General features: G+C 39.9%; 1 protein-coding gene across 1 annotated transcript; it reads right to left on the bottom strand.

Annotated features, from left to right (window-relative positions):
• Nucleotides 1–2,224: 2,224 nt before the first annotated feature.
• On the bottom strand, nt 2,225–5,677 carry LOC130982040 (uncharacterized). Its single transcript, XM_057905878.1, has 6 exons — nt 4,783–5,677; nt 4,157–4,221; nt 3,076–3,802; nt 2,937–2,988; nt 2,658–2,843; nt 2,225–2,507 (listed from the first exon to the last, which is right to left on the bottom strand). The coding sequence occupies exons 1-6, from the start codon at nt 5,675–5,677 to the stop codon at nt 2,225–2,227; spliced, it is 2,208 nt and encodes a 735-aa protein (XP_057761861.1).
• Between the last annotated feature and the right edge of the window lie 12,816 nt (nt 5,678–18,493).

The raw sequence follows: 18,493 nt of genomic DNA, 5'->3' as shown, positions 1-18,493 counted from the left end.
AAGAGAAAGTAAATTGCAACAATTGATTGAACAGAAATTGAATTAGAAGCAATGAGCATTCAAACAGAAAGAAAATGAAATGCAGCAAGGTTCACAGAAGAACCCAAGTGAATTTTGATCTCAGGACTCAAGGGCTTAGGTAGCAGAGCCTAAAACCCAATTTCCTTCCCAGATCTGAATTATCTAAGCAATTGACAGAAAATTAAAGAAGAAGCAATAGAAGAACAGAAATTAAATTGAATTATGCAGAAAACAAATTGAAAAGAGTTTGAATGGGAATTGAGACAGAATTTCCTCAATTTCACACACCCAAAACTCAGAAACACAAGAGTAGAATTGCCCAAGTAAGAATGAGGAAGGAGATCGGTCAATTCTCCCTTGATCCTCTTAGCTCTCGGTCAAGTCTCTCAAGAACAATTGCCAAAGCTCAAGAAAAGTAAAAGTAAAATTGGAAGTAAAGGTAAAAAGTCAAGTAAAAGGTCAAAGGTTCAAAAGTCCTCATTACATCAAACTAGCTTCTATTTATACACTTTCTATTCTTAGATTTTGGGATTTGGATGGGCTTTTGATTTGGTGAAGAAATGAATTCAAATGGATTTTTAATTTGAATTTTTGGCCCATTAAAAGTCACTCCCAGGAGGCTGCCCTGCCCTTGTGGAGGGCAGGGCAGAAAATTGGTGCTTGGTGCATGAGATTGGTGCGGCATGGTGCGCAGAATTGGCTTCTTGGTGCGCAAGGTGCTGCCCTGCCCGCGCCAAGGGCAGGGCAGGAAAAGTTGGTGCGCCAGAATTTCCTTGGTGCTGCCAGAATCAGGAATTGGTGCGCCAGAATCAAAAGTTGGTGCGCCAGAATTGAGCTTGGTGCATAGGATGCTGCCCTGCCCTCACGGAGGGCAGGGCAGAAAAATTGGTGCTGCCAGGAGAGGATCGTGGTGCGCGCTGGTGCTGCCAGGGAAGGATTTGGTGCGCCAGATTTGTGTGTGGCGTGCCAGGATCGTGCGCCAATCCAAATGCTGCCCTGCCCGCGCCAAGGGCAGGGCAGAGTTCTCACATTGCTTGTCCCGTGTTCGAAACACGGAGGAGAAACACGCTACAATAATTTCCTTGGTTTCTTGGCACGGCAATCAACCTTAGTTCTTGGCTTCCTCATGGTTCCTTGTTCGAGTCTTGTGGCATGCAAGGGTGAAATTTTTCCCTTGAATTTCTTCCTTAGAGAGTCCGATTCTGCCCTCCACAAGGGCAGGGCATGGTTCTCTTCCTCTTGGTCTCAAGGCACATTTTGTGCTCTGCCCTTGTAGTGAGCAGGGCAGAGTTACCTTCCTTGGTTGGTTCCTTTATGTTGCCCTCCTAGAGGGCAGTGTGCCCTTGTGGAGGGCAATGTTGCCTCCCCCTTTGCATGCGGCACGCTTCCTTGGGCTTTGACCACGCTTTCCTTTCCTTAGGCTACACTTCTTAGGCCACGCTTTTCCTTTTCTTTTTTTTTTCTTCACCTACAATAAACCAAAACAACCACTCCAAGTATCACTAAATTCAAGAGGCTTATAAATCAATTAAAATTCAATTAAAATTAGCTCAAACCTCATGGATTAACATTAATTTCATGGTGGTTGTTTGATTTAAAGAAGTTATGCATTTTCACTCCAAATCACTTACTTAGGATACAAGAAAGTGCATAAATGCTAACAAAACAAGTGAAATTAGCTTGAAAAATGGGTATATGATGACTTGTCATCACGGCTTCAGAAGGGAATGACGCGGACGCGTCGGCGACGCATTCGCGTGATAGGGATTATGCGTCCAGCACCAAGCCAGCACCACTCCAGCACAATATTTGGTTGTGCACTCTTTTTACGTCAAAAATCAGGGCACGCAATCGCGTGGGTCACGCAGTCGCGTGGGAGGCTAATATTCCTACATGACACGGATGCGTCGGTGATGCGGTCGCGTGAGGCGATTTGTGCCACTGGCACGCCTCCAGCCACGCTCCAGCGTGACTCTCTGTTCATTTTTATTTTCTCCGCTCTCACGTGGCATTTATTTTTTATATAGCTTGAGGTATTCGGTTCCTGGGAGAACATAGCTGCATGATCAGAAAATTAGTAAGAACTCAATAAAAATAAAATAACTAAGAAAAACTACTACGAAAAATAATGAAGGATACGAAATTATCGGGTTGCCTCCCGACAAGCGCTTCTTTAACGTCACTAGCTTGACGGTCAGTTCTGTTAGTTCAGTAGATGAGTGGACCTCTGGTGGACAATCTCGCATCCAAGATAGTGCTTCAACCTCTGGCCATTCACGGTAAATTTCCTGTCAAAATTTTCTTCCTGTATTTCCACATGACCATATGGTGAGGCTCTGGTAACCATAAACGGTTCTGACCACCAGGATTTCAGCTTCCCGAGAAAGAATTTGAGCCTTAAATTATACAGAAGCACCCTTTGTCCTGGCTCAAAGACTCTGATGGCAATCTTCTTATAGAGCTTGGCATTCTCATAGGCTGAATATCTGAATTCATCAAGCTCATTCAACTAAAGCATCCACTTAATTTCTGCAGCTTCTGAATCAAGATTCAGATACCTAATTGCCCAATAAGCCTTGTGCTCCAGCTCAACTGGCAAGTGACAGGCTTTGCCATAGACTAACTAATATGGGGACATGCCAATTGGAGTCTTGTATGCTGTCCAGTATGCCCAGAGAGCATCATCAAGCTTCCTAGACCAGTCCTTTCTTAAAACAATGACGGTCTTCTCCAGAATCCTCTTAAGCTCCCTGTTGGAAACTTCAACCTGTCCACTTGTCTGATGGTGATAGAGGGTTGCCACTTTATGACGGACTCCATATCTATGCAGAAGAGAGTCTAGTTGTCTGTTACAGAAGTGACTTGCTCCATCATTAATGAGTGTCCTTGAGACGCCAAACAGGCTAAAGATATACCTCTGAAGAAAGCTCATTACCACCTTGGCATCATTGGTGGGCAAAGCCATAGCTTCCACCCATTTGGACACATAGTCCACTGCCACTAGGATATAGTTGTTTGAATGTGAGGGTGGAAAAGGTCCCATGAAATCAATACCCCACACATCAAACAACTCAACCTCAAGAAGTCCCTGCTGTGGCATTTTATGGTTGGCAGGGAGATTTGCAACTTTTTCACATCTGCCACAGTGCTTTACAAATGCTCTTGAGTCCCTGAAGAGAGTCGGCCAGTAAAACCCGCTCTGAGGGACTTTTGTAGCTGTCCTCTCACCACCAAAGTGGCCTCCAAAATCAGACCCATGACAGTGCCAAAGAATCTGCTGCTTTTCCTCATCTGGGATACATCTCCAGATTATTCCATTTGAGCACCTTTTGAACAGGTATGGTTCTTCCCAAATGTAGTACTTTGCATCAGTCAATAGCTTCTTCACTTGTTGCCTACTGTACTCCCTTGGGATAAAATTCATGGCTTTGTAATTTGCAATGTCTGCAAAGCATGGTGCCTGCTGAATGAGGAACAATTGTTCATCTGGAAACGTCTCAGTCACAGCTGTGGGTGGTTGTTCTCCTACTTCAGGCTCAATTCTAGAAAGATGGTCAGCTGCTTGATTTTCTGACCCTTTCCTGTCTTTTATCTCAATATCAAACTCCTGAAGGAGTAACACCCATCTGATTAATCTGGGTTTAGAATCCTGTTTGGTTAAAAGGTACTTCAATACAGCATGGTCAGTATAAACAATAACCTTAGAACCAAGTAAATAGGACCTAAACTTATCAACAGCATATACAACAGCTAATAATTCCTTTTCTGTAGTTGTGTAATTCTTTTGAGCATCATTTAACACACGACTGGCATAATAGATGACATGTACAAGCTTGCCATGCCTCTGTCCTAAAACAGCTCCTATAGCAAAATCACTAGCATCACACATTAATTCAAATGGTAAATCTCAGTCAGGGGGAGCTATAATGGAAGCAGAGGTAAGGTTTGCCTTCAGAGTTTCAAAAGCATGCAGACAATCAGAATCAAAGACAAAAGAGACATCAGCAACCAAAAGGTTGCTTAGAGGTTTTGCAATTTTAGAAAAATCCTTTATAAATCTTCTATAAAATCCTGCATGACCCAAGAAACTCCTGATTGCCTTAACATTAGTTGGTGGTGGTAATTTTTCAATTACCTCCACCTTTGCTCTATCAACCTCAATCCCCTTACTTGAAATTCGGTGTCCAAGAACAATGCCTTCTGTAACCATAAAATGACATTTTTCCCAATTTAAAACAATGTTTGATTCTTGACACCGTTGCAAGACAAGAGATAAATGTTTAAGTTAGGATTCAAAAGAATTACCAAAAACAGAAAAGTCATCCATAAATATCTCAATAAACTTTTCAACCATATCAGAAAAAATTGAAAGCATACACCTCTGAAAAGTTGTTGGAGCATTGCAAAGTCCAAATGGCATTCTCCTGTAGGAAAATACTCCAAAGGGGCATGTGAATGTTGTCTTCTCTTGATCTTGAGGGTCCACTGCAATTTGATTATATCCAGAATATCCATCTAGAAAACAATAAAAAGCATGACCAGCTAACCTCTCAAGCATCTGATCAATGAAAGGGAGGGGGAAATGATCCTTCCTTGTAGCAGTGTTGAGTCTTCTGTAATCTATGCACATTCTCCATCCTGTGACTGTTCTTGTAGTAATAAGCTCATTCTTTTCATTCTTGATCACTGTCATCTCGCCTTTCTTGGGAACTACATGCACAGGACTTACCCAAGGACTGTCAGAAATAGGGTAAATAATACCTGCTTCCCATAGTTTCATTACCTCTTTTTGGACCACCTCTTTCATAGTTGGATTGAGTCTCCTTTGTGGTTGCACAACTGGTTTGGCATCATCTTCAAGAAGAATCTTGTGCATACACTTAGTTGGACTAATCCCCTTCAAGTCACTAATGGTCCACCCAAGAGCTGTTTTATGACTCTTGAGCACTGAAACAAGCGCCTCTTCTTCTTTAGGTTTCAGAGAAGAGCTAATAATCACTGGATATGAATCATTTCCACCCAAGAACACATATTTCAGGGAAGGAGGTAAGGGTATGAGCTCAAGCTTGGGGGCTTCCTCCTCCTTGCTTGGCGTGTTCATCAACTTCTTTTGGGGTGGTAAATCATCAACTTCAACTAATTCATACTCAAAAATAGGATCCAGAACATCATCAAGTACCTCAGATTCCAGTACTTCTTGAACAAGTGGTTCGATAACATCTATTTTCATGCACCCCTCAGAATCATTAGGGTGCTTGAGAGCTTCAAAAACATTCAGGACCACCTGTTCTTCATTGACCCTTAGGGTTAATTCACCCTTTTTCACATCAATCAGAGCTCTACCTGTAGCTAAAAAAGGTCTACAAAGTATAATAGAGGGTTTTACCTCCTCTTCCATGTCTAATATAACAAAGTCAACAGGGAAGATAAATGGTCCTACTTTAACAAGTAAATCTTCAACCACACCCACAAGTAATTTAATAGAAAGATCAGCAAGTTGAAAAGAAATACGAGTAGATTTTAAGTCCTCAATTTGAAGCTTTTTCATCACTGAAAGTGACATGAGGTTGATGCTAGCTCCAAGATCACATAAAGCTCTCTGAATGCCGACTTCTCCAATGGTGCAGGGAATGACAAAGCTTCCTGGGTCTGGCATTTTCTCAGGAAGGGTGTGTTGAATAATCGCACTGCATTCCTTGGTTTATACCACGGTTTCTTGATCCTTCCAATTCCTCTTGTGGGTCAACAACTCTTTCATAATTTTGGCGTAGAGAGGCATTTGCTCCAGAGCCTCTGCAAAAGGGATGTTGATCTGCAGCTTCTTGAAGACATCTAAAAATTTAGAGAATTGCTTTTCTTTGGACGCCTTCTGAAACCTCTGAGGATATGGCATTTTTGGCTTATATTCAGGAGCCTTTGGTAAGGTGGGATAGTTGTCAAGAGAGTCAGGAAACGGGTTGTCTACACGCTTAGGAGGGGCGTGTTCTACCTCTTCCTTCTTCTCCTCTAGAGCTTCTTCTTTAACTGGATCTTCATTGACCTTGGTCTCAGAACCAGCTACCTTACCACTTCTCAATTGAATGGCCTTGCAATCTTCTCTTGGGTTCACCACTGTATCACCAGGGAATGTATTTGGAGACCTTTCAGGTAATTGCTCGCTCATTTGACCCATTTGCACCTCCAAGTTTCTAATGGAGGCCCTGGTTTCTTGTATGAAACTCATCATCATCTCCCATTTAGAATCTTCTTTGGATTTAGAATTTGCCTGCTGAGGTGGTTATTGTTGCTGAGACTGAAATTGGCGGTTATTATAGTTGTTCTGTTGAAAACTACCCTGAGAACTATTGTTGGAGTTTTGAGGTCTCTGAGGTTGATCTCTCCACCCAAAATTTGGGTGATTCTTCCATCCTTGATTGTATGTCTTAGAATATGGATCATTGTTGTGATTTCTAGGACCACTACCCATGTAATTCACCTGTTCAGAAGAAGGTTGAGCATAATCATAATTATCATTTTACATAATGTTACCTGTCATGTCATAGGAGGTCTCGTGGGGTGGATTTTGAGTATTGATAGCTGAGACTTGCATGCCACCCATTTGTTGAGTAAGTAGATTTATCTGCTGAGACATAAGCTTGTTCTGAGCAAGAAGAGCATTAACATCATCTACTTCCAACACGCCTCTCTTCTGAGCGGTCTCAGAGTTCACATGATTCCTATTAGATGTGTATAAATATTGGTTGCTTGCAACTAATTCAATCAGCTCAATAGTTTCCTCTAGTGTTTTCTTCTTGTGTAATGAACCGCCTGTAGAAGTGTCTAGGCTCATCTTTGACATCTCTACTAAGCCTTCATAAAAGATATCCAGTTGGATCCACTTGGAGAACATGTCTGGAAGGCATTGCCTAGTCAGTAGCTTGTATCTTTGCCAAGCTTCATAAAGAGTTTCACCATCCTTCTGTCTGAAGGTTTGAACCTCCATCCTAAGCTTAGTCAGCTTCTTTGGTGGGAAAAATTTTGTGAGAAACTCAGTAACCACCTTGTTTCAAGTATCCAAACTGTCCTTGGGTTGGGAATCTAGCCATAGTTTTGCTCCATCCCTTAGAGCAAACGGGAAGAGCATTAGGTTGTACACATCTGGGTTCACTCCATTTGTCTTCACAGTATCACAAATCTGCAGAAAACTTGAAATGAATTAATTTGGGTCTTCGTGGGGAAGACCATGATACTGGCAGTTCTGTTGCACCAGGGTGACCAGTTGAGGCTTTAACTCGAAGTTGTTCGCAGTAATAGGGGGCATCACAATGCTCTTTCCATAAAGATCTGCGGTAGGAGAAGAGTAGGAGCCAAGCACTCTCCTTTGTTGCTCATTCCCATTTGGGTTTGCTGCATTGGGATTATCAGCATTGTTAGCATTCATAGTGGATTCTGCAGCCTTGTACAATTTTGCCTGTTGTAAATGTCGCCTGAAAGTCCTTTCAGGTTTAGGATCAAAGTCTAAGAGATGTTCTTTGTCTCTGTTCCTACGCATAAACAAACAGAAAATAAGAAAGATTGGGAATCTCTACGTCAGAGTGTAGAGAATTCCCAGTGAAGTAACTCTGTGTAAAGAGATAAAAATATTGAATAAAATAAATAGAAGAAAAATAATAAATAGTCAACACCAAACTTAATTTCAGAAATTAAGAAAAATATTAATATTAAATATTTTTATTTTATTTTATTATTATTTTTACTATTATTATTATTATTTTTTTGAAAATATTTAAAGTAAAATTTTTTTTTTTGAAAATTTAAAAGAAAAATTTAATTAAAATAAAAATTAAAATGCCTAATCTATGTAATCAAACAACTAATAGTTGTTAATCAATATCAATCCCCGGCAACGGCGCCAAAAACTTGCTGCGGAATTTATAACCCACACTTACTAACCGGCAAGTGCACCGGATCGTACCAAGTAATACCTTATGTGAGTAAGGGTCGATCCCATGAGGATTGATGGATTAAGCAACAGTTATTGAGTGATAAGCTTAGTCAGGCAAGCAGAAAAGGGTTTTGAGATGTTCTAAAGGTTTAAGTTTGAACTTAGAATATCAAAAGGATAGACAAATAAATGAGTTGGGAATAAAATGTTGAGAAAGCAGTTAAGGTTTCAGAGTTATCTATTTTCCAGATTTATTTTTATCACTAACTAATTTAATCATGCAAGATATAATTTCATGGCAAACTATATGTGACTAAGCCCTAATTCCTTAGACCTTCCTAGTCTTCACTAAAATTCATTAATTGCAAATTCCTTGGTCAATTAATTCCAATTAGAGGGTAATGATCAATTTCTAGTTTATATGCCAAAAGAATTCTAATTATCCAAAAATAAAGGGATTATATGTCACGTATCCCGTTAAATACAAACAATTAGAAATTCAGTATAATATATTTTCAAGCTGTTGTTCAAGTAAAGAGCTTTTCCAAGTTTTACAGGAACTCAATTAGAACATGGGTCATACTTCCGTTCCACCCATATTCATAAAGTAAAGAGCGAAAACAATTATTGAAATATAAATCAAGACATGAATTAAATTAGAAAGATCAAACGAATAAATCCATACAAATAGACAGAGCTCCTAACCTTAACAATGAAGGATTACTTGCTCATGGTTCAGTGAAGAAAAATAAGGGTTCTGGTAACAATCTGGTACCTATCTAAATGTACAGAGTTTCTATTTATAACTAATCCTAATTAATTTAAAATCTAATTATCTAAAATTAAAAATAATATCTTTTCCTAAAAGATAAGATTTGAATTTAAATTCGAATTAATTAACAGATCTTCAGTTGATGGGTGGGGACCACTTGATTTGTCCATTCTGCAACTTCTAATCTGTGTTTTCTGGGTTGGAAACTGGGTCAAAAACAGCCCAGAAATCGTAACCAACGTTTTCTGAATTAATGCAGATCGCGCATGTGACGCGTACGCGTCGTCCACGCGCTCTCGTCATTTGTGCAGATTCTAATCCACGCGTTCGCATCAGGCACGCGATCGCGTTATTGTAATTCCTCCATTCCACGCAGTCGCGTGAGCCATGCGTCCGCGTCGGTCTTCGCTGGCCATCTCTTTGGTTTTTTCTTTTTCTCTGCAGAAACTTCATCAAATCCCTCTGAATGCTACTTAAAATAAATAAAATTGCACAAAACTCAAAATAGCATCCATAGTGGCTAAAATATATTTAATTCTTAATTAAACTCAACAAATTAGATGCAAATTCACTAGAAAAAGATAGACAAGATGCTCACGCATCAGTGAGCTGGGAGTAATGTTCCCCTTGCTGCTCCATTTGCTGTTTCTGCCACTCCCCTTGTTGATTCATCCAATTAGATAGTAGTTCTTCTTGACTATCCATCCTTTGGGATTGAAAGTGTAGTTGTTGTCCTTGTCCCTCCATATATCTCCTTGCTAGATCCTCAATGGCTCCTTGAATGTGAACCAGATTTATATTAGTTGGATCATATTGCTCTTCTTGCTAATATTCTGTTTGTTGGGGTTCTTCTTGATGAGGTTCTTCTTGGGGAGGTTCTTCTTGGGATGTTCTTTTCCTTATCTGAGGCCTTCTTTGTTGTTGAGCGAGTGCCACATAGGTTACACGCTGGAGCGTAACTAACCTCCCAGGGTTTACTCATCTTGGATTGCTATCTTCGAAGACTACCTTGGCTTTCATATATAGTCTTAAGGATGGTACTGGGGTAGTAAAGTCGAGCACTCTGATCATTCTTCTCGGCTGCATCTTGGATTCCCTCAGCTATAATTTCATGCACATTGATGTCTCCACCCTTCATTATTGATAGGCAAAATTGTGATTTACACTTTTTATAAATCGAACAATTCTTAGTAATGGCTCCAAAAACTTGGTGCATACTACTATGTTTCACTCACATTCTTCACAACTTCGCACAACTAACCAGCAAGTGCACTGGGTCGTCCAAGTAATAAACCATACGTGAGTAAGGGTCGATCCGACGGAGATTGTTGGTATGAAGCAAGCTATGGTCATCTTATAAATCTCAGTCAGAAAGATTCAAATGGTTATAATGGTTTTCGAAAATAATAATAAATAAAGCATAAGATAGATGAAAGAGATACTTATGTAGATCCTTGGTGGAAATTTCAGATAAGTGTATGGAGATCCATTGTCCCTTCTGAATCTCTGCTTTCTACTGTCTTCCTCCAATCATTCTTACTCCTTTCCATGGCAAGCTATATGTAGGGCATCACCATTGTCAATGGCTACTTCCCGTCCTCTCAGTGAAAATGGTCCAAATGCTCTGTCACAGCACGGCTAATCATCTGTCGGTTCTCGATCATGTCGGAATAGAATCCATTGATTCTTTTGTGTCTGTCACCACACCCAACAATCGCGAGTTTGAAGCTCGTCACAGTCATTCAATCCCTGAGTCCTACTCGGAATACCACAGACAAGGTTTAGGCTTTCTAGATTCTCAAGAATGGCCGCCAAAGGGTTCTAGCTTATACCACAAAGATTCTGATTAAGGAATCCAAGAGATACACGCTCGGTCTAAGGTAAAACGAAAGTGGTTGTCAAGCACGTGTTCATAAGGATGGATGATGATGAGTGTCACAGATCATGACTGCCATCAGGTTGAAGTGCAGCGAATATCTTAGAATATGAATAAGCTTGAATCGAATAGAAGAAAAATAATAATTGCATTAATTCTCGAGGTACAGCAGAGCTCCACACCTTAATCTATGGTGTGTAGAAACTCCACCGTTGAAAATACATAAGTGATCAAGGTTCAGGCATGGCCGAATGGCCAGACCCCAAAATCTAAGAACTAAATGTCCAAAGATAGATACCAAGATTCAATTACAATAGTAAAAAGTCCTATTTATACTAGACTAGCTACTAGGGTTTACAGAAATAAGTCTAAGTACATAAATCCACTTTCGGGGCCCACTTTGGTGTGTGCTTGGGCTGAGTTTGAGCTTTACACGTGCAGAGGCTTCTCTTGGGGTTAAACGCCAAGTTGTAACGTCTATTTGGCATTTAACTCTGATTTGTGACGTGTTTCTGGCGTTTTACTCCAGAATACAACATGGAACTAGCATTGAACGTTAGTTTGCATCATCTTAGCTCGAACAAAGTATAGACCATTATATATTTCTGGAAAGCCCTGGATGTCTACTTTCCAAAGCAGTTAAGAGCGCGCTGTTTGGAGTTCTGTAGCTCCAGAAAATATATTTCGAGTGTAGGGAGGTCAGAATCCAACAACATCAGCAGTCCTTTTTCAGCCTGAATCAGAGTTTTGCTCAGGTCCCTCAATTTCAGCCAGAAAATACCTGAAATCACAGAAAAACACACAAACTCATAGTAAAGTCCAGAAATATGAATTTTGCATAAAACTAATAAAAACAACCCTAAAAGTAGCTAGATCCTACTAAAAACTACCTAAAAACAATGCAAAAAAGCGTATAAATTATTTGCTCATCAATTATGCAATGTACCATAGTAGCTCGAGCAATGTTGACGTCAGAATTGTTTGGGCCTGGGAGGATAGATCTCCGTACGAGCTCAAATCATCCCTTGGCTTCCAGAATGAGATCTCCTCTCCTAATAAACCGTGGCCTCTTATCCGAATACATTTCCCAATCTGATCCTATAACACACATGTCGTTCACAATTTCTTCATGTTCATCATTGTTGGGGACATTACTTATTCTTGCTTGATAACTGGGCTCAACAAAATGTTGTGATCTCAGATGAAGAGTCTTCATTATAGCATTGGGACTGAAGTCCACCTCTGTTCCTCTCACGTAGCTTTTGAAGGTAGGAGCCTGGGTAAGGTCTTCTCTGGATACATTGGCATAGAACTCCTTGATGAGGTTTGCATTTATCATTATTTCTGGGTTCGTAAGCTCTTGCCAACCCCTCCGTTCGATCTTCTCTCTAATCTGTGGGCACTCATCATCATTAAACTGGAATGTTAATTCTGGCAATATTTTCTTGTGTTTTATCCGTCCAAATTGAAGCTCATGGAAGGCGGTCTTGAACCTCCCTTCATCAAAAGGAATGCTCTCCACTGGTTCCTTTTCCTTTCGCCTCTTGGAACTTGATGATGCCATGAGTAGGAGTTGGTGTGTGAAGGTGTTGAGAAGTATGGATTGATGATGGAATTCGGCTGGATTAAGATAAGGTGTAGCTCGAGGATTGTGTTAACGTGTTTTTGGATGACGGAAGAAGTGTTGGGTGTGTGTTCCGAAAGAGAGAGGAAAGATAAAATGAAAGGGCATTTGAATACGGACGGTTATAGAGTGGGGGTCATTTATATAGGAGGATGAGGGGTGATCTAAGGGTGTGGATTGATAGTAAAATCAATAGTAGACGGCTGGGATTTGGCACGAAATGAGCATAAGGATCACCACTTTTATGAAGTGATTGATTCGGTCTTCAAGGATATCCTTTTTCCAATGTTGCATGGCAACACTTCCCAAGGTACTCCCTTTGAAGACGTGTGTATAGTCCCCCCTTGTGAAGTGGCTGAACAGCCTTCTTCATTTGTCTCATCAATTTCATCCAATCTTCCCTTCATTTCTCCTACAAGATAAAAGGAAAAAAAATGAGTTTGAATGGTGGTGGAAAAAGTTAGAGAGTGGAATAACTACTTTTTAAATTCTTTTGTTTTTAAATAACTAAATGCTATTCGTGAATGCAACCCAACCGACTGATTAGGTGTTCATTTATGCAACATTGGTGACACCAAACTTAGTTTGTGAGCATATAGTGTAGAAAGAGTTGATTAAGGCTCTAAAATTGATATGATATGAATTGTGTTCATGCCCTGTTAGTGTGCCTTGAACACCAAACTTGTTGTTTACTATATGTTGCACATAGAGACTCTTCTAAGTATTTGTCAAAGTTGATTTGGAATTCATGAACCTTGCTTTATTAACTACTATTAAAGGTCTAAAGGAAATGATATAAAACATGGGTTGCCTCCCATGAAGCGCTTCTTTAGCATCATTAGCTTGACGTTTGGCCTTTGTCAGGGTGGTTGGTAATGCCTCAAATCTTCCCATCTCATAGTGAATCTATCTCCACTGGCTTTATTAATAATCTCCACATGTTCCAAGGAGAGAATTATGTTGATGGTGTACACTTAAGGTAGCTGAGATGGAATGGTAGGGAGATGAGCTGGGATAGATGGGAAATGAGCAAAGATTACTTCATCACCTGGAGAGAAATCCTCTGTAGGGATCTTCTTGTTCCTCTATCGCCTTGGTGCCTTCTTCCTTGTTTCTTTTAATGCTACCCAGCTCCTTGTGGCCTCTTTTTCCAGGGAAATTTTGTTGCCGGTCTCATATGACTCCAGTGGGTTTAGCTCCTCTTGGGTTTCTCTTTGTTGTTGTGTCTTCTGACTCTATTGTTTGTCAACCAAAGGGATTCTTAGGTGTATTGTTTGTGCTTCTGTGCTTGTTTCTTCCACCAATGCCTTATTGTGATCCTCCCTTGATTCCTTGTTTTATTGATCTGCTTCTTGTGAGGGTTTAAAGACATTAAAGGTAAGTTGTTCATCATGTATCCTCAGTATTAGCTCTCCTCGCTCCACATCTATAAGTGCTCTGGCTGTGGCCAGGAATGGTCTCCCCAATATGATTGGATGGAGGTGACTCTCTTCCATCTCCAAGATAACAAAGTCTGTGGGAAGGAAGTAGTTTCCAACCTTCACCAACACATTTTCAACCACTCCTATTGCTTGTTTTTGAGTTTTGTCAGCCAACTTGATGATTACATCTGTGGGCGTTAGGCATTAAGTTGATGCTTCCTTATCAATCCTTGTTTCTCCTATAGCACAAAGGATGTGAAAGCTCCCTGGGTCCTTCCTTTTTGTAGGCAACTCTGTTTGAATGAGAGCACTGCACTCCTTATTCATCACTATTATTTGCCCTCCCTTTAGTGAAATTTTCTTGGTCAGCAGCTCTTTCATACACTTAATGTATGAGAGCATTTGTTGGAGAGCCTAGATGAATGGTATGTTTACATGGAGAGATGCAAACATGTTGAGGAATTTTGAGTACACTCTCCTTTCTATACCCCCCTTGAGTCTTTGGAGAAAAGGTGCATATGGGTTCAGAATCTCCTTCTCCCTTAGCTCCTTCCTTTGTGTGGGGTTGGTTTCTTGGTCACTCTCTTCTTGCTTCTCTACTGGAATATCTTGAGAGTGTTCTAATGGTTTGTTCAAATCTTCCACACTCCCCTCATCACTTATAGTGATCTTCTTGCATTTTTCCCATCTTACCTTCTTTGCTTTACCTTTCGGGTTTTTCTCTGTGTCACTTGGGAAGCTATCAGTAGGCTTGGGAATCTGCTGAGAGAGATATCCTACTTGAGACTCCAGCCTCTTGATGGTGTCTCCCTAGTTTTTTATATTAGCTCGCACTTCATCCTTGAACACTATATTGTCTTTGACTTCCTTGCATATTCCTTCAAGTATAGTCTCAATTATGGAGAGTCTATCTTTGGATGGTGATGGTGAATTGAGGTAAGAGGGGTGAGAAGGGCCATTTTAGTTTTGATATGGATGTTGAGAGGTACTGTTGGATGGTTGTTGATATGATCTCTGTGTGGAATGTTGGTGAGTTACATTGTTGTTGGGGTTGTGACGTCTCTGATCTTGGCCTTGATCTTGTTGATTTTCCCACCTAAAGTTTAGGTGGTTCTTCCAACCAGGATTATAAGTTTTTGAGTATAGATCATGGGCCTGCCTAGGTGAGTTCCCAATATAGTTGGCTTGTTCCCAGTCACTCTCTTCCTCTGTATTTACTCCTTCTTGAGCTGATGATGAAGTGGTGACTGCTGCAACTTGGTTTCCTTCTATCTTCTTGGTAAGGTCAGCTAACTGCTTGGTGATCATCTTGTTTTGAGCCAACAGTGCATCCATGTGGTTTAGTTCCATCACTCCTCGAGTGTTTCTCCTTTCAGAAGCATAGAAGTAGTCATTTTCAGCTATAGTCTCGATGACATCTATGGCCTCTTCAATGGTCTTTTTATTATATAGAGATCCCCTGGATGAGTGGTCTACTGCCTTCTTTTATTCATAAGAAAGACCCTCATAGAAAATGTGTACTTGCACCCATTCATTGAACATGTCTGGTGGGCACCTTCTTGTTAAGTCCTTAAACCTCTCCCATACCTCATAGAGAGTTTCACCATCTTGTTACCTGCACGTTTGTACCTCAGCTCTCAACCTGTTGATTCTTTGAGAAGGGTAGAATCTCGCCAAGAATTTGTTCATCACATTGATGAGCGGATAATTTGTACGCTTTTTGGCATTGTTTTTAGTATGTTTTTGGTAGTTTTAGTTGAGTTTTTATTATATTTTTATTAGTTTTTAGTTAAAATTCACTTTTCTGGACTTTACTATGAGTTTGTGTGTTTTTCTGTGATTTCAGGTATTTTCTGGCTGAAATTGAGGGATCTGTGCAAAAATCTGATCCAGAGACTCAAAAGGACTGCAGATGCTGTTGGATTCTGACCTCCCTGCACTCGAAGTGGATTTTCTGGAGCTACAGAAGCCCAATTGGCGCGCTCTCAACGGCGTTGGAAAGTAGACATCCTGGGCTTTCCAGCAATATATGATAGTCCATACTTTGCCCAAGATTTGATGGCCCAAACCGGCGTTCAAAGTCACCTCAAGAAATTCCAGCGTTAAACGCCCAAACTGGCACAAGAATGGGAGTTAAACGCCCAAACTGGCACCAAAACGGGAGTTAAACGCCAAGAAGAGTCTCTACACGAAAAATGCTTCATTGCTCAGCCCAAGCACACACCAAGTGGGCCCGGAAGTGGATTTTTATGTCATTTACTCATTCTTGTACACCTTAGGCTACTAGTTTCTATAAATAGGACCTTTTACTATTGTATTTTCATCTTGGTTCTTCTGGTTCCCTCTCTGGGGCCGAAACCAATGATCACTTTTGTTCTTATGTATTCTCAACGGTGGAGTTTCTACACACCATAGATTAAGGGTGTGGAGCTCTGCTGTACCTCGAGTATTAATGCAATTACTATTGTTCTTCCATTCAATTCCACTTGTTCTTTATCCAAGATATCACTTGTTCTTCAACATGATGAAGGTGATGATTGACGCCCATCACCATTCTCACCCATGAACAAGGTGACTGACAACCATTCTTGTTCTACAAGCATCTGAGGCTTAGTGAATATCTCTTGGATTCTTCGGAGTCTTCGTGGTATAGGCAGGACCTGATGGCGGCATTCAAGAGAATCCGGAAGGTCTAAACCTTGTCTGTGGTATTCTGAGTAGGATTCAATGACTGAATGACTGTGACGTGCTTCAAACCTGTAACCTACTGGGCGTTAGTGACAGACGCAAAAGAGTGATTCTATTCCGGTAGGGGAGGGAACCAAACCGGTGATTGGCAGTACTGTGACAGAGTGCGTGCATTAGCTTTCACTGCGCGGATGGGAGGTAGCTGCTGACAACAGTGAAACCCTACACGAGCTTGCCATGGAAAGGAGTAAGAAAGGATTGGATGAAGGCTGTAGGAAAGCAGAGAGACGGAAGGGAAGGCATCTTCATATGCTTGTCTGAAGCTCTTACACCAATGATATACATAAGTATCTCTATCTTTATCTTTATGCTATTTTCGTTCATCACCATTATACATTTGAGTCTGCCTGACTGAGATTTACAAGATGACCATAGCTTGCTTCATACCACCAATCTCCGTGGGATCGACCCTTACTCACGTAAGGTATTACTTGGACGACCCAGTGCACTTGCTGGTTAGTTGTGTGAAGTTGTAGTGATCACAATTTCGCGCACCAAGTTTTTGGCGCCGTTGCCGGGGATTGTTCGAGTATGGACAACTGACGGTTCATCTTGTTGCTTAGATTAGGTATTTTTCTTCAGAGTTCTTAAGAATGGATTCTAGTGTTTCAAGGTGATGTTCTTATCATCACCAAAGCTGATTGATCATCATCAATTTAGCTCTTGAATGCAATGTCTTGCTGAAGCTTAGCTAGCTATGTCTAATTCCTTTAGACTAAAGCTTTAGACTAACATTGCATGATTCCTGGAATTCTCATTAAGAATTTTGATACCTTTATTTTCTCTTCCATATAATTTTCGAAAAAAGCACAAAAAAAATTACAAAATCATAAAAATAAAAAAAATATTTTATGTTTCTTGTTTGAGTCTAGAGTCTCATGTTAAGTTTGGTGTCAATTGCATGTTTTTGCATGTGTCCTAATTAATCTTCAAGTTGTTCCTGATGATTTTCTAGCTCTAACCTTTAAATTCTCTTGACTTGAGTGTTTTGTGTGTCTCATATGCATTAGTGTCAGTAGTGTTCAAACTGCTAAGTTTGGTGTCTTGCATGCATTGTTATTTGATTCTTGTTGCATTTTAATTTTTCCTTATTATTAAAAATCCAAAAATATTTTTTATTTGTGTCTTTTCAAGTCAATAATACAGAGAATTGAAGATTCAGAACATACTGCAGAGGAATCACACAGAAAAAGCTGGGCATTCAAAAATGCCCAGTGAAGAAGACAGACTGGCGTTTAAACGCCAGCCAGGGTGCCTGGTTGGGCGTTTAACGCCCAAAAGGGTAGTGGTTTGGGCGTTAAACGCCATAATGTGCACCATTCTGGGCGTTTAACGCCAGGATGGCACAAGGGGGAAGATTTTGTTTTCAAATCAATTTTTTTTCAAGTTTTCAAAGTTTTTCAAAATCAAATCTTTTTCAAATCATATCTTTTCAATCAAATGTTTTCAAAATCAATTTCTTTCCTTTTTCAAAGATACTTACTAACAATTAATGATTTGATTGAACATTTTTTGCCTTTTCTGTTGAGGAAGGTTTTATGTTTGAATCATATCTTTTCTTGTTAGGCAAGTCATTAATTTTTAAAATCATATCTTTTCAAAATTGTTTTCAAATCATATCTTTTTAAAATTGTTTTCAAATCATATCTTCTCAATCACATCTTTTTAAAACCAATCATATCTTCTTAACCACATCTTTTTCAAAATAGTTTTCAATCAAATCTTTTTTATTTCTAATTTAAAAATCTTTTTCAAAAATCACTTGATTTCTTTTCCACTCTTATTTTTGAAAATCAATTAAGTGTTTTTCAAAATGTTTTCAAAATCTTTTACTTAATTTTCGAAAATTACTTCCCTTCTTCTCACATCCTTCTGTTTATGGACTAACACTATCCCTTAATGCAAAATTCGAACTCCATCTTCTTTGATAAGTTCGAATTTTCTACTTCTGTCTTCTACTTTTCTTTTCCTCTGACACCTCAAGGAATCTCTATACTGTGACATAGAGGATTCCATATTTTCTTGTTTTCTTCTCTTTCATATGAGCAGGAACAAAGACAAAGGCATTCTTGTTGAAGCTGACCCTGAACCTGAGAGAACCTTGAAG

This window comes from Arachis stenosperma, chromosome 1 (assembly GCF_014773155.1).
Source record: "Arachis stenosperma cultivar V10309 chromosome 1, arast.V10309.gnm1.PFL2, whole genome shotgun sequence".
Taxonomy (NCBI): domain Eukaryota; kingdom Viridiplantae; phylum Streptophyta; class Magnoliopsida; order Fabales; family Fabaceae; genus Arachis; species Arachis stenosperma.
This window is presented reverse-complemented; position numbering and strand designations above follow the sequence as displayed.